Source organism: Ailuropoda melanoleuca, chromosome 17 (genome assembly GCF_002007445.2).
Source record: "Ailuropoda melanoleuca isolate Jingjing chromosome 17, ASM200744v2, whole genome shotgun sequence".
In the NCBI taxonomy this organism is placed as follows: Eukaryota; Metazoa; Chordata; class Mammalia; order Carnivora; family Ursidae; genus Ailuropoda; species Ailuropoda melanoleuca.
Window position 1 is genome coordinate 21,666,715 of NC_048234.1, and position 22,377 is coordinate 21,689,091.

Here is a 22,377-nt window from a genome sequence, read left to right on the forward strand (position 1 = left end):
GCTAGAGGAGGCAGTACCGGAATTCTTAGGATATCTGTATGAGGAAATTAGCATTCAGTGTGTAAAATATCTGGGAACATTGGGGATCTTTTTTGAAAGTTAAAAATATTCTCACGCTCTTTCTCCTTTTCAGAAATTAAAGGATTAGAGCAGTATGGTATAATGATGTTTGAGCTGGGGCTGGAGGGCTTGGTTTTGAGGTGTACTTGGCTTTCTGGCTCTGCCATGTGAACTGTATGCTTTGTGGCCCATTACTCAGTTTTCCGAGACTTCACTTCTTATCTATGAAGTGAGAATGATATTAAATTTGTCATGATGATTAAGTTATTTAAAAATGTGTAATTCCTAGCAAGTTTGGAGCATAAATGTAGTTGATAAATGCAGTTCCTTTATTTTTCCCTCTTTCCCCATTCCTAACTTTTAGGTTTTTTGTTTGTTTGTTTTTTTGCTTGTATATGATTTTCTCTGTAGAATAAGGGATGTGTTTTGGAAAACAAAACATTTATATAAAAATCTTGAAACTGTACTTTTTACCTAGTAATCTCACTTATGTAAATGTGTACTAAAGCAAGGCCCCAGTTTTTAGAAGTACAAAGGTATAGTCATAAAGAGATCCTATTGTTGCTTCAAAAATATGTCCTTCCTGGTCATTTTCCTGTTTACCTTATTTTTTAAAAAGGCACTTTCCTCACCCTCTTTTTTTTTTTTTAATAATTTGTGCTATTTGCTACTTATTGTTTCCATGCAGTCAGTAAATTCCTATCTCTCCCCCAAATCATTAAAAAATAGACTAGAATTAATTCCCCATGGGCTTAAGCTGAATCACTTCCTTCTAAAAAAGATTGTCAAATAGGCTTATTTCTTTAGTCTAGGCAGCCAGTTTGCAGGAGAAGCAAAACTCTGGGTTATAACCCATCTTACATGTTTATGCATCTACTGGGATATATTTCATAATAATAAACTATGCCAGTCCTTCATAATATTTGGAATTAAATGGTCTAAGTGTACACTGAGAAAACAGTCCAGAAAGCATTCAAAGTGAAGAAAAGGGAATTCATCCTGACTAGTCACTTGCTGCTTGCTCATCCCTATGCTGGGGTTTTCCAACGAATTGCTTTTATAAAAACAAAACAAAACAACAAAAAACAAAAAAACCCTGCCAGTAAGCATTTTAATCCCCCATTTCCTGAAAAGGAAACTAAAGCTCCGGAATGTCAAATGGCTTGTCTCCAGACCAAGAATCTGAACAAAGGATTGCTTGACTTTAAAATCCATGTTCTTGCTTCTATTCCCAGCTGCCTCCAAGGCAGGGGTTCTTACATTGGCTATACGTTGGACTCATTTGGAAAGCTTAAAAAAAAATAGCAATACCCAACACAATACTGAAAAAGAACAAAATTGGAAGACTCATACTACTCAATTTCAAGACTTACGATAAGGCTTCAGTCATCAAGACTATGTTCCTTGGTGAAACAATAGTCACAGAGATCAGTGGAACAGAATAGAGAACACAGAAATAGACCCAAATATAGTCAACTGATCTTTGACAAACGAGCAAAGGCAATGCAGTGGAGAAAGCTTTTCAACAAATGGTGCTGGAATAATTGGAGTCCGTACATAAAATTTAAGAAACGAACCTAGTCCCAGACTTTACACTTTTACAAAAATGAGCTCAATATGGAACTTAGACCTGAAAGTAATACACAAAACTTTAAAACTGCTAGACTAAAACACAGGAGAAAGCCTATGTGACCTTGAGTTTGATGATGAGTTTATAAGTAGATGATGCAAAACATGATTTATTAAAGAAAATTGAGAAATCAGACTTTGTTAAAATGAAAAACTTCTGTTGTCTAAAAAAACACTGTAAAGAGAACCAAAGGACAAGCCACAGACTGGGAGAAAATATTTCCAAACACATATCCAATAAAGGTCTTATATCCAAAATATAAAAACAGTCTTAAAACTTAATAAGAAAACAATCAAATTTTTGAATGGGCAAAAGATCTGAACAGATGCTTCACCAAAGAGGATTTACAGATGGAAAATTGGCATGTAAAAAGATAGTCAACATTATGTGTCATTAGGGAATTACAAATTAAAACAGTAATGAAATAACACTACAGCTATTAGAATAGCTAAAATTTAAAAACTGGCTGATAAGGATACAGAGCAACAAAGTAGTCTCATTCATTGCTGGTAGGAATGCAAAATCATATAGACACTTTGGAAGATAGTTTGGCACTTTCTTAAAAAGATAGTTGTAGTCTTACTGTGTCATTCAGAGACTGAACTACCACTACATATTTACTGTTTAGAAAACTTAAGTTACTGTTTTGAAAATTTATATTCATACAAAAAGAAACCTGCATAGGAATGTTTATAGCAACTGTATTTATGATTTCCCAAACTAGAAGCAAATAGGTATATGGATCAAGAAACTCTGGTACAACATCTATACAATGGCATATTAATAAAATAATAAATGAAGCATCAAGCCACAAAAAGACATGAGTGAATCTTAAATGGAAGTTGTTAAGTGAAAGAACCCAGTATGAAAAGGCTGCATATTATATGATTCAAATTACATGACATTCCGGAAAAGGCAAAACTATAGAAATGGTAGAAAGATCAGTGGTTTCCAGGGGCTCAGGGGAAGGGGAAAGGGGTGATTAAGTGAAGCACAGAAAATTATTTAAGACAGTAGAATGATTCCGTATGATAACTATAATGGTAGATATATTATGCATTTGTCAAAACCTATAGAACTTTATAGGACAAAGAGCAAACTTTATGCAGATTTTAAAAAGTTATTTAGTAGGTCAGGATCCCAGGATTAAATGCAGAATTATGACAAAACAGTGTAACTGTATTGCAAATGTATTGAACAACCTCACTGAAGGCGTGGAAGAGGAAAGGTATTGACTTAAGTAACCTTGGAAATGAGTGGAGTCTGTAGGACTAGAGGCAGAAGGAACTATACACAAGTGCTGTGCTGTAGTTGATAAACTTGTTTCCCATGAGGGTACAGGCTAACAATTCTGATACTACTATATATGCACACTGGAATTCAGTTAAGTGAATGGATAGACAAATGGTTTCTCACTATTGGAGTGGAAGGTTACAGAAAAGCATGAGACTGGAAACATCATGCGATAATCTGATTAGAGTTAGAGACGTCAATATCGACTCATATTAGCTTAATATAGATAGAGATAGTTATATACAGAACTACTTACAGATACGTGTGTATGCATAGGTTAGTATACACACACATAATTTCCTTGTTCTGTCAACAGAAAGAGCCTAGAAGCAATATCACCCCAGTAGCAATGAGCACACCTAGCACCCAGATCTTAGTTTCTAATATCATTCTCCAACCAAAGGAACCAGAACTTGGATAAATGACTGATTCTAGGACTAGGGTAGGAAATACATAAGATGAGCAAGGAGCATCTTATGGTGCCCAGAAGTAAGAAAGTGCTCAGAAAAACACCACTGCTACCACAAAGGGACTCAAGGCCAACTGAAATAACTCCTAATGGCCAAAGCTGGAACACTGGAACAGCACAAGGAATAAATTAGTAGAGTGAAACTCCAAGTAGAAAATAAATGGATCTATATGATATAAATAAATGGAAAAAATAGACAAATTTCCTGTATCAAAGAATTCTAAAAATTTCGTATAGATCCTAAGCATCAAGGAAGTGGAATATAACCCTGCATTCCGTACGTGACTTCCTTTAGAAGAGTACAATAAGGAGAAAGGGATGAGAGACTGACTTTGTCTTGGAGAAATCTGACAAACACTGTCTCAGTCAAATGATGAGGGTCAACGTCACTAGGGACAAGTCATGTTGACATAGGTGCCCTTGATCTGATGTGGTAAGAATGGCTTCCTCTTATGGTCTTCTTCCCAAAAGCACGTAACCCCAGTCTGATCGTGAGAAAAACATCAGACCAATCTCAGCTGAGGGACACTACAAAATATCTTGCCAGTACTCCTCAAAACTATTAAGGTCATCAAAAACAAGGAAAGCCGGTGAAACTCTTGCCACCCAGAAGAGCCTCGGGAGACTTGACGACTACATGTAATGTGGTGTCCTAGATGGGATCCTGCAATAAAGAAAGCAAACTAAGGGAAAACTGAGGAAATATGAAAAAAGTATGGATTTTAGTTAATAATGTAGCAATGTTAGCTCCTTAAGGGCGCCTGGGTGGCTTAGTCGGTTAGGCATCTGACTCTTGACTTTGGCTCAGGTCATGATCTCGGGTTCGTGGGATCGAGCCCAGGTCAGGTTCCATGCTCAGCGGGGAGCCTGCTTGAGAGTCTCTCTTCCTCTGCCCCTCATCCCACTCACATGTGTGATCTCTCTCTCTCCTTCTTTCTCTCTTTTTCAAATAAATCTTTAAAAAATATTAGCTCATTAATTGTAACAAATGTACCATACTCCTATAAAATGTTAATAATACGGGGAAATGGGTGTGGGATGTATGGGCAATGTCTGTAGTCTCTTTGTAGTTTTTTCCATAAACCTCAAACTCTCCTAAAATCAAACATTTATTTAAAAGAATTTGTACTACCCTGAGTTTCTGCTTTCCTCTGGGTTGTGGCCTGACCCTCGAGACCCAGAGAGCTGCCCAGTTGATTCCAGTGTGTCTCCTGCAAAGTACTCTAAAGGAAGGGATGGATTTTCCCTTTTCCTTTCTTGTCTAATTCTAATAAATGCTCTGACCTTGTCCTTGGTTAAATAGCAGTGAGACTTAATGATTTTGGTGGTTTGACTACAGCAGTTCTTTTAAATGTACAGCCAGTGCTATGGAATTTAAGAAGGTTTAAGTACCGTAAACAGTTGAGGAAAGAGTGAAGGGCAGGCTATACCAGGTGCATCGTCTGCTGAAATCTGTGCATAGAGGGAATGCCTTGAATTTTCTTCTGCTGTGCCGGGCGACGCGTACATGGAGGTAAATCGTCCCTGAAGTTTTAGGTGCAATGGGTTTGGCTTTAATTAGGAAGTAGGCTCATGCTCCAGGGTTTGGTTGTGACCATGAGGTAAAAGCATCACGTGCTGGGGAGTGTGGCTTAGAGACTCAGGAACTCTGAACTGAAGCGAGCCGCCTGTTTTTCTCTTGCAGGAAACCTGGCAGCAAGGGTTCCTGGGGGTCTCATCTGGTGCTGAAGATGATCGGCTCCTCCAGTCAAGGAGGAAGGAATCCCCTCGACCCAGCACCCAGACAAACCTGTGTGAAGAGACAGAGCCCGAGATCCATCCTGTCCTCACACACAATCAAGGTGTGTGCTGGAAACGGTGAGACTGAATTTTCTAGACTTGCTCTGTTTGCTGAAAACCGAAAGAGGCCAGGAAATTGCTTCATGTACGTGAAGGTATGAGAAAGATTTATTTTCCCCATCATTTTCTTGCTCAGAAATAGTCATTAGTAGAAACTTCTGCCCTTTTTTTTTTTTTATAACCTGTAAAAATATTAACCAACCAGAAAATATTTATTGGTTCTTACACTATGCTAGGCACTGAGGGGGACATTTATAAAGGTAAAAATAATAGTGGCCTTTTCTTCTAAGTAATGCCTGATGTGTATCGAGTAACAGACATCTACTGGGTACTAGAGATTTAAAAAAATAAAAAACTAAGACTGGTTTCCTTTCTGAAGTAGCTTATAGTTCAAGAACTTACTATCTAGAATGCTGGTTCCCGACCACAGGTGAGTTGCTCCCCAGGGGATTTTGACAGTGTCTGGAGAAACATTTGGTTGGTACTGCTGAGGTGGGTGGGAGACACTCCTGCCGAACGTCTTCCGAAGTGCAGGTCAGTCTCCAACAACACAGAATTAGAGGCCCCAGAATGTCCCTAGTGCCAAGGCCGAGAGACCATGCAAACCCAGTGGGCCCTTCCTTACATCAACAGCACACTCTCCAGGTGTGAATTAACAAAGCAAACCTTAAAGCTACCTCCTGCCCTCCCTCTACCAGGTGGGGTCGGATCAGGGGAGGGTCCCTAACTAAAGAGAGAGGAAACGTTACCACCCTGCTGTCTAGGCAGGGAACGTGGCACTGTTCAGATGATAGTCAGAAATTCCGTCTTCAGGTCCCAGCATTGTAAGTATGACAGTCCGGGACAGAGGGCAAGTTCTGTTAAACCAGGTTGCTGCACAGATGACCTGAGCCTTCTCCTTTNTTTTTTTTTTTTTTTTTTTTTTTTAAGAGCAGCCAAGTGTCTATAGTCAGACCCAGATATGCAGAAGTCTTCTCAAATATAGTTGATCTTTGAATAGCATGGGTTTGAACTGCATGGGTTCATTTGTACCTGGGTGTTTTTCGATAAAAACAGTACTGTGAATGTATTTTCTTTTCCTTATGATTTTCTTAAGAGCGTGTTCTTTTCTCTAGCTTTATTGTAAGAATGCACTGTATAAGGTACGTAACATACAAAATATGTGTTAACTGGCTTTCTGTTATCAGTAAGGCTTCTGTTTACTAGTAAAGTTTTGGGAAAGTCAAAAGTTGTTCAAGGATTTTTGACTGTGTGGAAGGTCAGCACTCCTAACTTCTGAGTTGGTCAAGGGTCAACCATAATATTACCTGAAGTCAATGACACTCTTAAAATTTAAATATGGCATTTGCTCCTAAGTTGAAACGACTATAAAACTTTTGTATTGTCTTATCATGTGTATGAAGTACTAGTTTAAATTTTACAAGTGGCCTTGCAACCCTGCCACTATAATATAGCCACTAGCCACATGTGGCTATTTAAACTTAAATTAGTTGAGATTAAATAAAGTTTAAAATTCATTCCTTCAACACACCAGTCACCTGGAAAGTGCTCTGTAGCCACATGTGCCTACTGGCGACTGAACCAGTGTGGACAAAGAACGTTTCTATCATCACAGAAAATTCTGTTGGACAAACTGCCTTATAAGCCATTTCTAAAGATGCTTGCCAGCGTGCACAATTTTCTAGCATCTGAGGCACCAGGGCAAACACTTTGGATTATTTCATTATCATTGTCTGTTAGACCTGTCTTGCTGGGAGGGACCATCTTTTGTTAGACACGCAATTTTGTGAAGCGTGTATGTAATGGATGTTGGATAATATATCAGATGATTGAAACTGATTTTCCAGAAGGTGTAACAATGTAAAATTCAAGTAGATAACCTCTATAAGGCATTTCTGATCTAAGTCAAGTGTGTATTGTTAAATATTAATTCCATTAAGGTATGTCAGCAGGGAATTAAGATATGTGACCCAAATATATTTCTTTCTAGTAATTGAGTGTAATAGAGAACTCGTGCTCAGTGGATCTTAACCGAGCATAAGTCAGGTTGGAGGGAGGTGGGAGGATTGGAAAGACCTGGGAGTTCCTGTAAAATGCATAGGTTGCCCCCATGTAAGGTTTGTCAGAATGGCAGGGCAGGTGGGTGGGGCGAGAAGGTCTTGCACGGGTCTATTTTGAAAATATTTCCCATGTAATTCCACTGTACCCAACCCAGGTGAGTATTGTTTAGAGATACTAAAAGAAAATGATTAATGTGCCTCTTTCCCATTGTATGATGGGGGCAGGTAGCTTTAAAAAGACACCTGTGCTCCACCTCTAGATATAATTCTGTGCTCTTTGGGTGGGCTCATTTCTCACTGTCCCTCTTTCAAAAGACCCACTGGTTGTTTCCAGCAACCCCTCCCACTGGGTCACTTAGAATGACCCACTGGGTTTCGAACATGTGCCTTGGGCATTTCCTTCCAGTATCCGTGTCTGTCTCCAGCAGACTTGTGCAAGCTGCCTATTACAATCCCTTCTTGGATGCATTTTCTTATCAGTGCCTGGAGTGATGATATTGTGTGCTGCTGATCAAAGAGGTGTCACATGCCCTGGGACGCGGTGGCCAGAGAGGACACTCGGGTAAGGAAATTCAGGAGCCCCATTTGTATTTTTTGCTCAGGTCGAAGCATATGCTTCCACAGGAAGGTGGGCCACGGGTGTCTGATTAGGGCTAAAAATATTCTCTAAGAGGACCTCATCAAGCCCTTGTGCAACTGTTTAGGTTGAGAATTCAGTTTGGTCCTAGAGTGTGGCTCGTTTTTGTTAAGATTAGATGGCTATTACTAACTAGGGAGAAGCCTAACCATCCATCAGATTGAGGGCTAGCTCTGCTGATGGGTAGAAAACTTTCAACACCCTTATCCCAACCCTCATTTGAACTGGAATTTCACGCTATGTTTTCAAAGCATATTAGACTGTGTGTGTTTTTCACTTTTGTTTTTTCTGTTAATGCATTTAAAATAGCTCTACTCCATTCCACATTTTCTTTATCCTTGGTTTCAGATTTTCCTTTGGCAGAAATCCAGTTTTCCCTACAATATGTAAAATGCTGATTACTTGGGATTTTAAAACCATAAGGTGGAACTCATATCATTGGGAAACTGTCCAGAATATAAAGTCCTTTCGGTGGCATGTTGCACAACATATGACATAAGCAAAAAATGTTCTAGCATCCCCAGCAAATGTCCAACCCTAGCTTCCTGTATCTCTTTAGGGCAGCAGAATCTGTTGGTTGTGAAGGTACAAAGAAGGTATGAAAACAAGGAGCCTGGAACAGACTGTAAATCAGTAGGTTTGGTTCCATCTCTGAAAAGTCTTTGTGAACGTTTCTCTGTTGGGTCTCCCAGGGCTTGGGATGTCAGGGGTGTGAAATGCCCTAAGATTCTGGAGACCTGTGAGGGTTTGTCTTTTCTAGAATATCCAACTAAAAGGGGAAGGAGAATGTTAAAGCCATGTGTAGTTTTGGTTTAAAAAATACAGTAATCCCAAGGGAGGAAGGGAGGGAGGGGAGAGAGGAAGGGAGGGAGGGACCCAGCGGGAGGGAGGACTCTAGCATGGCTTGCTGAGACCGCATCATTCATTAGCAAATGTAACTGTTATATGGCAGGATGTGGCTATGTGGCCTCATAAAACACGTACTTTGTCTTTGTCCGCATTCCTGGTACAGAGCTCCTAAAATCCTTGGAATTTTCAGAGTGTTAGGAATATCTTTTGTATGCTAATGAGGTCACTGAATACAGGCCCTTAGATAGCTTCAGGATAGGGTTGGTTACAAGAAACCACCCCTGTGAGAAGGCTAGAACTGTGAGCTCTGCCTCCCACTCCCAGGGAGGAGAGCGGCTAGAGATTTAATTCAATCACCAGTGGCCAGTGATTTAGTGAATGATTTAGTAAAGAAGCTTCCATAAAATCTCTGAAACAATGAGGCAAACGGAGCTTTCAGGTTGATCAAGAGGTTGATTTGCTGAGAGGGTGACACACTCAGAGGGTTAGAAGTTCTGGATACCGCCCCCCCTCCCATCCCTCCGTGTGTTGCCCTATGAACCTCTTCCATTTGGCTGTTACTGAGTTGTATCCTGTATAATAAATCTGTAGTAGAGAGTAGAGTGCTTTCGTGAGTTGTAGCAAGTTATTGAACCTGAGTGGGTGTCATGGGAACCTCCAAATCTCTAGTCGGTTGGGCAGATGTTCAGGTTTCCTGGGGACCCCACTTGTGGCTGGTGTCTAAAGTGGGGGCATCTTGTGGGACTGAGCCCTTAATTTGTATTAACATTGGGTAGTGTCAGCACTGAACTATTGGACACCCGGTTAGTGCCAGAGCATTGGAAAATTGATAGGTATTGGAAGGACGTCACTGGAAATAAAATGGTGAGCAAGAGCGGACCTGTTTCTGCTCTTGAAAAACTTACAAGTACCTTAACGCATCTGTTGGGTTATTTAACACTATGCTGCGTATCACCCACCTCCTGACCCGCGCAGCCTGGCCTTAGAGACCGACCTTTGGGGACCACATCCACGGGCACCCTGCCCTTTGTCTCTGGTTGGATTTGACCAATGGGGAGCCCTGGTGGGAAATTGAAGGGAGGGGGTGAGTGAGGTCACTCAGGGTACTTACTCTCCTCACTTCCTCCTCGGGAAGATGCCTTGGGCTATGTCCCGAGACAGAATCCCACTACTCCTTTCAGGACAGTCTTCTCTACATGACTTTCTCCTCCTTCCAGGTTCTGCTAACCACTGCTCCTCCTTGTCTCCTTGTGACTTGAGGTGGGAACAGTGCTTCAGCTCTTAATCCTGGATTACTGCCCCCATAATTCCTTATGGCTTTTTTTTTTTTTTTTTAACATCCTGGGTACACCTTTATAAAAAGTTCCAGGGTAAATAAACCTTATTTGAATGATTCTGATTTGAGCGAGCCATCTTACTGGGACCCTATCTAATATAAGCACCGTTCACTTAAATGCCAGATTTGTTGGCAGATATGTTGATTTTTGTTTTAACACAGTGGATGCTAAGCCAGCCATTGAGCTGCTGCTTAAGAAGGTCACCCTCGTTAGCAATGATGAAATCGCTTCATAGAATGCTTATCTTGGTAGGTCCTTTGGCAAGGGAGTATATATTCAGTGAGGGAAGGAGAAGGGGAACTAGGACATCGGTTCTGTTTAATAGCATGTGGAATTGCAGTTTAGTTACCAAAGTGCTCTTCTTACCCATTATGATTCTGGCATTAATACTATATTCCAGGCTTGGAAGATAAAGGAATAGCCCAGGATTTATACCAACATGATACATTCTGATGAGAGGCTGATAAATGTTGTAGAAAGTGACTGTTGTTAACTGTTTTATTGGTGAAGTAAGACAGGATAGTAGCACTCAAAAGCTCAATGATTGTGCCTAGAACATGTTTCCTTCCATGAGAAGCATTACGTTTGTTACTGATCTTTTCATCTGAGCCCACCCCAGCACCTCCCCTAGAATCTCTCACAGGCGGCTTTTTCCAAATGATGAATGTCTTGTAAAAAGATACACGTTTATAGGTTTGTCTTTCACAGGAGTTACTTTGAGCCTCCTTTCTTCCTTATTTTGCTTTCCAAAGCCATTACTGAAATATAAATTGTGGTGGCCAGACCAGATTATCAGACATGGTTACAGCCTGTATATAATAATCTATTGATCTGTAGATAAGAGGGCAAGGTTTTCTCCCAAGATGCTATATGATTACATCTCAGGAGAATTGGTGAGAGATACCTTCATCCTTGATCCTTAACCTTGAGAGATAGGGGCACCTGGGTGGTTCAGTCTGTTAAGCGTCTGCCTTCAGCTCAGGTCATGATCCCAGGGTCCTGGGATCGAGCCTGCATCAGGCTCTCTGCTCAGCGGGAACCCTGCTTCTCCCTCTGCCTCTGCTTTTCTCTCTCTCTGTCTCTTATGAATAAATAAATAAAATTAAAAAAAAAAAACCTAAAAGCCTTTGGAGATGAAAGGCAATTTCAAAGTTCATTTGCCCTCTAATACTGTAGATGAGGAAACTAAGACTGAGAGGTACTAGATAAGAGACTTACCTGAGAACACAGCTTTTATTAGTGTATTGGGGCTGCCGTAACAAAGGACCACAAACCGAGTGGCATAAATGACAGAAATTTATTGTCCCCAAGTTCTGGAGGCTAGAAGTCCAAAATCAAGGTGTTGGCAGGATTGGTTTCTTCTGAGGGCTGGGAGGGACGAATCTGTTCCCAGTGTCTCTCTTCGGCTTGTCAGTGGCTGTCTTCACCCCATCTTCATTCATATCCTCTTCCCATGAGGTGTGTCTGTGTCCGAATGTTCCCTTCTTACAAGTTCACTGCCATACTGGATTAGGGCCCACCCCGATGACCTCATTTTAACTTGACTACCTCCATAAAGCCCCTATTTCCAAAATGAAGTGACATTCTAAGGTACAGTGTCTAGGACTCCAATGTGTGAATTTGGGGGGAGTACAATACAGCCCATCATAAGAGCTGCCCAAACACTGACTAGAACCTTGGTCTTCTGATGCCCTTGTTCATTGTTTTCCTCTCTTGCACCATGTGCCTATTAATATTCATATTCTCATTGCTGCAGAGAAGATGCGTTCTTTTTCACGGACATAGGATACAGGGGCATGTCAGAACCTCCAATTTTTTCAGACATTGCAAATGATTCAATTTAGGAGAATATCAGGTCAAAGTAAGTTCAGAGGAGTAAGGATTCTTATTAACATAGCCTGAAAATAAAATCATCTTGGAGGTAAGCAATGAATTTTTTATTATTATGTGGCTGATAATATTGAACCTTTTGAGCGAGAGATGAAGTTCCCCTCGACTTGTCCCATAAACTGCAGCTGATATTATCACACTGTGATGATAAATGTGTGTGTCCAATTATTTTCCTCTTTGATGTGGATCTTGCTGTCCCTGGAGCAAAGGCTTCCACGGCAGCAAGCCTTCCCTCTAGATGTCCTGTGATGAGGCTTTGGCAGAACCATTGCCAATCCTGCATTTGATTCTCCTAAAATCAGTTTGTCAGTGTAGAGATGCTTAAAGCATCTAAAGGTTATGAGGCAGCCACGTTGGTGCCCAATATCTGAGGGAAATGTTTGCACATTTGTAGGAAGATATTTTTGTTATGTTATGTCGAGTGGCCTTTTAGAGAAGGCAGATCTAAACAAAACAAGACAAATTGAGAAAAAAGACAAAAACACCAAACCTTTTAAGTTTTTAGTTCATGTACCGTGTCTTCAAGGTCAATGTGGCTTGCTCACCCTTGCATTAATGAAAATTGCTTTCATTAAAAGTTGGAACAGAAGAAAAATAACAAGGCGTTGGACTCTTCGGTAATGACCGCATGCTCCCTGTTCTGATGTGGCCCACCGTGCTCATTTTGAAGGTGGGAAAACTGATGATCAGAAAAACATCGAAACGTCATCAGCTCAAGTGCACTCCCTCCTAGACCAAGGTGCCTGTCACCAAGGGCAGTACCTGGGATGCAGAACTCTGACACACTGGACTAAGGGGCCATCCTAACAATCCAGTACATTCACTAGCGGTACCCTTAGGTCTGGACGAGGCCAACTTAACTAAGTCACAGAATATGCCTCTCGGCACTTAAAAGAGGTAGTAGGGTCTAGGATTTGCCGCCTGTATCCTGCCGCTTCTTAGCATTTCCCGAAGCATCACCAGTCTTTCAGTATACGCCAAGGAAAAAACTTTCAGTGGTGAAACAAGTTTGGAAGATGCCACGTACTCTGTCTCTCCTTAGCTACTCATCATGCCTATTGGAATATTGAAGGCTTGCACCCTATCTTTGTTGTAAGAAGAAACTATTTAACTTCAGTTGGGTGCTTGCCAAGTCATCTGATCTTGGAACCATTTGTTTAAGTAAAACCTGTAAGTTGCATGCAACACATTTTGAGAAATGCTGTCTAAAATTTGCATAAGTTGAAGAGAGAAATTGGAGAACAATGTATATACTGAAAAACAATTTAGATCAAGTTCATAGATGGTCAGGCAAGAGCTTTGCAGAGATATCCCTATAGACACTTGTGTGACAGTCCTTAGAATCACCCACAAAAGATTCCTTGTGGCTATTGGCAGGGATGGAACAGTACGCTGGGCTGGCCAGGCTTTTCGCTCATTAGGTTCTTTCTTAATTGTGAGGGTGTGGATGACTCTGTGTGTGTGTGTGCGCACCCGTCCTGGATAATCAGATGGCTAAAAAAAAAAAAAAAGTATTGGGAAAAGAGTGAGAAGGCAGGAAGTGTTTTGGCATTGATCATGGATTTGTGATGTGACATCTCTCAAATCTCTCAAATCTTAAGAAAGTTCAGAAAATGACAGCTCAAGGTATGTGTCTATAACTCTCAGTCTCTGTGAGTCTTAGCTCTCGTTTGGGGTAAATGTCCACTCTCATCTATTTAAATAGGACACGTCGGTTTATTCAGGAGAGAGTGGCAATACCTTGATCTCAAGGAAAGCTGGTCCTCTGTTCAGCCCCTGGGGATGAATTGTGACAGTCTCAACTGGTCACAGTTATTTAATTTTGCGTTGTCAGTAACTGGTCTGGGGCAGCCACATGACCCAGGATGAATGCAAGAGCTATAAATAGGAGGAGGCTGGATATGGATACTGGAAAAGCTTTTGTCTTCTCAATAAAAAGGAATGACAGAATCATGGGGCATGGCTCTTTCTTTCTTTGCTTTGCCCCTCCTCTGGCATTCAGACATGATGCCCGGTGATGCAGCAGCCTTGTTGGGACCATGACGTAACAAGCACCAGAAGAAAGTTGTGTGCTAGGAACAGAGGGTGCAAAGGAGAAAGAACAAGGTCCTTCTGTGGTTGAAGGACCCACACCAACCCTGGACCTAACACCACCTGATTTGTACTTATTTGAGAAGAATGATATCCTGGTACTTGAAATCATAGTGCACTATATATAACACAGTTGCAACCAAAATCATTTCTAGGTGAAAAGTTATATAGTATAAATATAGATATCAGGAGCCAGCCCCGATGATCAGAGTAGGAGTTTCAGATCTTTAATGGGGAGGTATTCCCCCATTAAAGTGTCTATGAAAGCCACCTTGGAGCCTTGAGATCTCACCAAACCCTCTCTGTGCCAGTACACACCTGTCTTGGATAGAATTAATCAACTCATTAATTAACTAATTGTACTAATTGTATTGATTCCTTGTTATCTGCCAGATATGGGTTTGTTTTTTGTTTTTTTTCCTCCAGTGCTGGGGATAGACTGGAGAAGACAGAGAAGATGCTGGCTGTCATTTCCCTACAGGGAGAGTAGGCGGTAAACGAGAATAAATGAAGTGAATAATTTGAGATAATGAGAAGTTCTGTATGCGATAGGAAAGGGCTGTTGCGATGGGAGCTGTGGGAGGTGTGCATGTGGCCTGACACAGTGATAGTTGACATGAGCGTTGAGTTGCAGAAGGGAGCCAGCTGTGGAGACGAGGCCCAGGCTTCTCGGGAGGGATGGTGGCACAGAGCCCTGGGCAGGAAGGAGCATGGGCTGCTAGAGACACAGACTGAATCATTAATGGGCGTTCACTGCGAGGGGATGCGGGAGGCCGTCCATGCTGGTCTTGTTGTACCATTCCGGCCGCTGGGCTCATGGCCTGGTGATGTATCTTGAGGCTGCTGACAGGGCTTGCTGTCACACAGGTGATGTTTCCTATCTTCTTCTTCAGGCTGTGAAAGTCCAGGGAATGGGACAGCTTGGGTGGGTCTATGTGTAATAGATGGTGGTCAAGGTGCCGGACCTTCTTTCCCTTCAAGAATGCTCAGCCACAGCACCGAGCTCCCCAGGGCCCTGACTTCCTTTGGAATGGCGTCAAGTCCATTCTGGAAGGACTGGCCGAGCGTTCAGTGGGCTCACAGCTGCTTCAGCACCACACCCCAGTCACCCGCTCGAGTTATAGCTCCCACGCTTGACCTGTTCCCTGTGGCAAGGCCAACACAGAGAGGCAGGAAGCCTGGCGGGGCCCCTGGCTTTGACTCCCAGCCTGTCATGACTGGTCCTATCTGACATCATTTTCAAGTGATACTTATCAGTGAAGAAGTCACATGAGGTCACAAGGCTCGGAGCTCCCTCAAAAGTCCTCCTGCCCTGCATCCCCTCATGTATCTGGCATTACCCAGAACAAAAGTGTGGGGTGTCCCCACCCCGACCTCGAGCAGGTTGCCTGCTGAACCAGGTATTCACCTAGTTCCGGTAGAGAATCCAGTTCTTTTTCCCCGAACACTTGAACTTGGGGGGCAGTTAGAACATAATTATATCCCTGGGCTGTTAGATTGCCTCTGGGGTCCTGTGTCATGAATGGGACCCCAGCAATGCGTTCACCTGAGGAGGGCAAGCAGGCCTGGAAATACCCAGACTACCATTTCAAAACCCTGGTTCACTTCTCCTAGATCTGGGACCCAACCAATCACAAAATACCAAAATTGGAAGACACTCCGGTGATTAATACCCCTCCTCTTCTAGATGGGGAAAGGGGGAAATAAGCTGACCAAGGTTAGTATTCACTCTACAGAGAAAGTCTCTTTGGGATCCACATGAATCTTTCTCAGATGTTTACAGCATTTTGTTGTAACGTGCTGCCTTGACTTAGGGAGCAAATGAAAACAAACAAAACTCATGTGTCACCGATGTGCATAAAGTTCTTTGTTCCTCGGTCTGGTTTGAATCACCATCCTAGGTAGTGGGCATTCCTTTTTCTCATTTCACAGACGAGGAAAGTGAAGGAAGTGAATCCATTTAGTTAGTAGGTGGCAACACTGAACTTAAGCTTAGGCCTTCTGGTTTTTATTTGATAGCATTCCCAAGTCCAGCTCCACTTTTGTCCTCTGGGGGTTTAGGGGCAAAGCAGAAATTAGCCATAACTTAGGCAGGATGGGGTCCACAGCAGGCGTCCTCGGTGCTAGGGGCAGGTGTTCTTAGGTGCTCGGACCTCTAAGGAGAGGATTTGGATTTTTAACAAACCGCTCTCACCTTGGCGTGTGAATACTTCCCTCTTAAAGCCCCTGTATCTGAGGCAGGGTTCCCATGGAGCCTAACATAACGGGGGGCTGTCATCTACTTCCTTTAAATGCCATCTCCAGGACACAGTGGCACATAAAAGCCCAGGCCATTAGAACCAACTGGCTCTGTCCGAATCCTGGCTCCAGCAGTTATTGCAGGTGACCTGAGACATCCATCACTTAACCTTGCACTGTCTCAGTGTTCTTACCTGTAAAATGGGGCTAGCAGTAGTACCCTTGTGGGAAGGTGGTTGCAGACTAGAAAGAGGTAAGACATTTAGAAGTGGGAGCGCTCTGTAAAGGTCAGTGGCTGCTTTATTTGCTCTCCGCACAACGGAAGGAATCCTGCCACAGATCTGCGTTTTCTCCAGCGGTATAAAAAGAATATGTTCGCAGTTCCTGATGATTGGTAGGCGTCCCAGGGTAGAAATATATAAAGATACACTCATGTACAGTGCACAGCTTGACTCCAGAGACTCATCTCTTGCAGACCCTCTACTACAAGGGTACCTTCTTCTCTGTCACTGTCTCCCCTCCAGCGGCCGAAGGCTTTGGCTCGCCCACCTGAGAAGCTAAAGTTTGCCTGGAAGTTATGCCTACAGAAGGAAGAGAAGTAAGAGCCTCTTATGTAACCTGAAGAGTACGAAAGCTCCAATGATAAAAACCACTGCCCTGAACTTTTCCAAAGCACAATAAATCTCTGCCTACAATGCTTCAGTCCTTGGCAAGGTATCCTTTGTCTGGTTTTTGTAGACTAGGAAAAAAGTTAATGAACCCACTCCCGTTAGCTTGTGTCTTTATGCTTAAAGGCTATAAAGGGGCTACTATTTCAACTGAGTCCTGTCATCTAAAATACACCCCATGTTTGTTTTATGGTCGCTCAGCGATATTCTGACTTTAATTTGATTGTTTCCCGTGAATTTGGGTATTCCCTCAAGCAAAGCTGAGCCTCCCTCTCCCCCTTCTCTCTCTTTCTGTTCCTTTTTTTCTTTTTGTGTTTCTACTTTTTGTTTAGATCGTCTCTCTCCTGACCTTTCAGTGGCTCAGNTTTTTCCCTTTTTTTTTTTTTTTTTTTTTTTTTTTGCGGTGCACGCGCGAGGCTGGAACACAGAGCCAAGACACAAACCGCGAAGCAACAGCTCAGCCTCCCAGAGCGAGTGGGCTTTGTGCTATTTCTGGCCAGAGCAGGTGTGGCCTCGGTGGGCTGTGGAGAACAATATCCCTCAGGTAAAAATAAATTATTAAGATTAGGAGCAAAATGATGCAAATCCTTCATTCCCAAACAGATCATGAACTAGGAACCGTGTGGAAAGACCACTGGGTTGGGAATCAGTCAGGTGTCCTGCCATGGATTTCTTCCAGATTACTCTACCAATCAGCAGTCTGGTCTCGGTGAGTACAGGTGACTTACACATACATTTTTTAATCAACAACAACAAAAATGCAGTCACAGAACTGAGTGCCACCCCTGAGTTCTAGGCAACAATCCTAACATTTTGACCAGCTCCCTTGAGAACGAGTTGAGCTCAAACGAGTCTGTCCCTTCCTCCCACCCCAGAGATAAACACGGTCCTGAACCTTCAGACTCTCATACTATTTCCGTGGACACCTGCATCTTTCAACAGTAGGTACTGCTGTTCTGCCTGTTTTAAAACTTGAAGTAAAGGGGAGCACACTGTATGCTCTGCAAATTGAGCATTAGATTTCAGCAACATAGATCTGGTCCATTCGTTTTAACTGCTCTGTGGTGCCATGTTTCATGGACAGACCACCATATGTTTTATCTGTCCTCCTGTGACGAATGGTTAGGTTGCTTCTGATTTTGCACGATTACAAACATGCTTCAGTGAGTGTTGTTATACATTTCCTATGCTAACATGCAGAAGTTTCTCTAAGATAGCGTTTTTTCAAAATGTTTTGTCTATACCCACTGTTAAAGATACACTTTACGTGGACACCCAGCACATGGGTTACAACTGTGTGTGCACGTATATGTGAAATTAAAGTTTCTCAAAATAATATCCTTATTTTCTATGCAGTTATAACCCAGTTTAGTGTGGTCCAGAAAAAATGTGCTGGTTACAATGTACTGAAGTGATCCTCTGACCCGTCTCCACGAAGAATTAGATAAACACTGTTCTGGGACACATGGAATTGCTGGGTTATACCCAGTTTCAAATTGAGGAATTTATGTCTTTGTGAGTTCATGTTATGCACTGAAATGGATAGTTGCATTTAGCTAGCATTCTAGCTAAAGAAGGAGGCTTTTAAGTCATTTTGTGTGTCCTGTCACTGGAAATGGAAGTCCTATTTTAAGTTTCTGGGCTTTAATTTTTCATCTGTCACAAGAAGCCAAACCAAAACAAAAATACTAGACTCTTCAATAATTTGTAAACTTGCTGTCTCTTCAGTCCCCGGGTCCTGGGGAGGACTTCGGGGTCTGCCACAAAGTGTGTAAGTGGTTAGAGCAGGGAAGGGAATAGAATGAGTAGATGGAATCCTGGGCCTTTCCCCACAGTTCCTTCCAAAGGACTCTGTTAATATTTCTCCATTGTATTTCCATTAGATTTAATTGGCCAAAAAAAAAAAATGTGTGCAGCTTGAAAATATTCTTAAACTGTGAGTTTAGATGCTCTCCAAGGCTCTTTCTGGATCTAAACGTGAATGAAAATAACTTTTGAGTCCCTGGACCATTTCAACTTGTAGCCAGAACCAAAGAACGTGGCGGTTTCGGGGGTAGGGCCCTGGCAAGCAGGGCTGGCCTACCTAAGAGTCGGCCCATCTCTCCCGCCACTGTGGGAGCCGACGTGGACAGGGGGCTCTCGGTCCTGAAGGGCAGTGAGCTCGGGGCACTCTCCAGCTGGGGCTGCCACCTTGGGGACAGCCATTTCGGTCCTGTCCTACGGGCTTCATGGCCATGAGGCTGCTCTAAGAAATCATTGTTTTCATCATGCTTGTTTATTCCGTGACTAAGGACCTAACGTAGGTGCTCGCGGTGAAGCTTATTTGCTCAGCAGGGTACACACCCAGTGAAACCGTTCTATTCACAGAGATGGCATTTTATGATCAGTTTAATGAAACTTTCAGCTCCTCTCAGGTTTACTTCTGCTGTCCCAAATATAGTAAGGTCATAAAAAGAGGAAGAAGAAGAAAAAAAAAAAACCAATTGGTAGTGAGTTGGTAGGAAAGTGACTTCGGGGTGGGCGGCTGTGAATTTACGTGGACTCGTGGGCTCCTTCCTCGACAGGCTTGCTTCTGCCTTGCTTTCCGCACCTCCCTGGGCCTGGCTGCCTGCCCCCTCCCAGCCACAGCCCTTCCCTTCAATTTGTCCTGCTTGCATTTCATCTCCCGTAATCAGTTTTCATCACATCCCTCCCAGGCTCTGGAAGCCTCCAGGGATCTTCCTTTCCCACCACGTGGAGTCTGAAAGCCGCTGTTAGTGATGCTCCTCATCTATTCTTTCCTTACCTCTTTGGCTTTATTTCCTCTGCCAGAGGTGGTTCTGGTTCCTGGGGCTTAGAGATAATGGAATTTCTGTACATACATCACCACCTGTTCCCCCTGCACCCCCCCCAAATTTGAAATCCGCATCATTTTTTTTTTAAAGATTTGATTTATTTGAGAGAGTGAGCACGAGGAGGGAGGGGCAGAGGGAGAAGCAGACTCCCTACTGAGCAGGGAGCCCAACACAGGGCTCAATCCCATGACCCCGGGATCATGACCTGAGCCGAAGGCAGACGCTTAACCAACTGAGCCACCCAGGCGCCCCAGCATCATTTTTCTTAAGTTCAGCCTAGTTGCCCTAAACAAAAGCGTACATACCAGCAAGGATCGCTTCCCTCGCCCATAGGCTACAGCAGCGGGGCTGCGGGACCCTCTGGGGACAGCAGGGGCAGGGAAGCAGTTTATGCCCCTCTGTCCCTCCATATCCTGGGAGAAGATGAGGCTCACTAAAGTGCTTGCTGAAAAGCTCTGCCGGTTTGACAAGACAGGCAGAATGCACCCAACTCAGAAGACAAATATGAAAGATATTAAATTTCAAGACAGGAAGGGCTGGTTCAAACCCTTGGAAAAAGATCCACCCTGGATAAGGCAACATTCAGCAGGTCACTGAGCCCCGGAAAAGATGCTGTGGGGGCTGGTAGAGGAGAGACCCGAGAAGGCTTACCTATCGGAGCAGGCTTATCACATCTGCAAATATAGTTTCTTTTCAACTTTTTATTTATTGTGCTCTGTGTATGTGTTTAGTGGCCATGTCCTTTGTCTGGAATGATTTCCATAAGTCCTCATTCTTCCACTTAGCAGGTGTATGATTTGGGGCGAGTTTCTTTATCCATAAAGTAGAAGTAATAATGGTACATAGTATATGGCGTTGTTATGAGGACTGAATGACATTATGCGTCTAAAGAGCGCAGAACATGGTCCAAGACCAAGATACTAGCTATTATTTCTGTTATAGTTGTAAGTACATGTAAGCTGCTCTTAATTTGAGCTGCTGAAATTCCACCTTCTCTCAAATACCCTCTGGTCACTTGAGTTGAGCAAGCATTCACTGATGATATTGTAAGTAACACGTTGACCTTGCCCTTGGGTAGCTTACCTTCTAGTAGGGAAGACAAACCCATAAGTAGATTATTTCAGGTTTTTATTTATTTTTTAAGAGATAAAGCATGCGTGTGAGGGGGAGGGGCAGAGGGAGAGAGAGAATCTTAAGATCTTAAATAGGGTCCACGCCCAGCGCTGAACCCCATGGCGGGGGGGTCGGTCTCACACCCTGAGATGACCTGAGTTGAAATCAAGAGTCAGACGTTCAACAGACTGAGCCCCCCAGGTGCCCCAGGTTCTTTCAGTTCAAGGCTGGGCTGTGCAGTGTGGTCACCATGAGCCATGTGCAGCTGCCGAGACTACATTGAGACGTGTTGTCTATGTAAAATACACATCAGAGTTTTAAGACTTGGTTTGATAAAAGAATGTAAAATATCTAATGCTAGCCAGTATGATATTGATTACCTGTAGAAATAGCGACATTCTGGGCATACCGGGTTAAATAGAACAGAATTAAATATTTGTATTGAAGTGTAGTTGACACACGAGGTTGCCTTGGTTTCAGGTGCACAACATAGTGAGTCAACAAGTCTGTGCATTCTGCCGTGCTCACACCACATACGGTTTCCATCCATCCCCTTAGGTCGCTCTCACGACACCACTGACTCCATTCCCTGTGCTGTACCTTTTATCCTTGTGACATACTCATTCCATCACTGGAAGCCTGTACCTCCCACTCCCCTGCACCCATTTTGCCCATCCCCCACCAGCCTGCCCTCTGGCAACCATCAGTTTGTTCTCTGTATTTATGGGTCTGTTTTTGCTGTTTGTTTATTCCTTTTTTTGTAGATTCCATATATAACTGAAATCATGGTATTTGTCTTTCTCTGACTTATTTCACTTAGTGTGATACCCTCTAGGACCATCTGTATTATTGCTACACACACACACACACACACACACACACACTACATTTTCTTTAGCCATTAATCTATCAGTGGACACTTGAATTGCTTCCATATCTTGGCTATTGTAAATAATGCTGCAGTAAACATAGGGGTGCTTATATCTTTTCAAACTAGTGTTTTCTTTTTCTTTGGGTAAATACCCAGCAGTGGAATTATGGGATCATACGGTGTTTTTATTTTTAATTTTTTGAGGACCCTCCATACTATTGTCCCACAGTGGCTGCACCAGTTTGCATTCCCACCAACAGTGCACAAGTGTTCCTTTTCTACCCCTGCTCACCAACACTTGCTATTTCTTGCCTTTTTGATTCTAGCCCTTCTGACAGATATAAGGTGACACCTCATTATAGTTTTGATTTGTGTTTCCCTGATGATGAGTGATGTTGAGCATCTTTCCGTGTGTCTGTTGGTCATCTGGATGTTTTCTATGGAAACATGTCTCTTTGTATCCTCTGCCCCTTCTTAATCAGATTTTTTTGCTTTTTT

At 42.8% G+C, this 22,377-nt stretch overlaps 1 protein-coding gene across 1 annotated transcript in view; it reads left to right on the forward strand.

Moving 5' to 3' along the window:
* The window catches only part of LOC117796929, an 85,485-nt gene that overhangs the window by 61,563 nt on the left and 1,545 nt on the right, over positions 1-22,377 (forward strand). The window contains exons 4-8 of the mRNA XM_034646830.1: positions 5,137-5,386; positions 6,407-6,433; positions 7,832-7,913; positions 16,918-17,107; positions 17,478-17,605. Of these exons, the coding sequence (XP_034502721.1) occupies positions 5,137-5,386; positions 6,407-6,433; positions 7,832-7,843 (289 nt within the window). The 3' untranslated portion in view covers positions 7,844-7,913; positions 16,918-17,107; positions 17,478-17,605. The remainder of the gene's footprint in view (positions 1-5,136; positions 5,387-6,406; positions 6,434-7,831; positions 7,914-16,917; positions 17,108-17,477; positions 17,606-22,377) is intronic.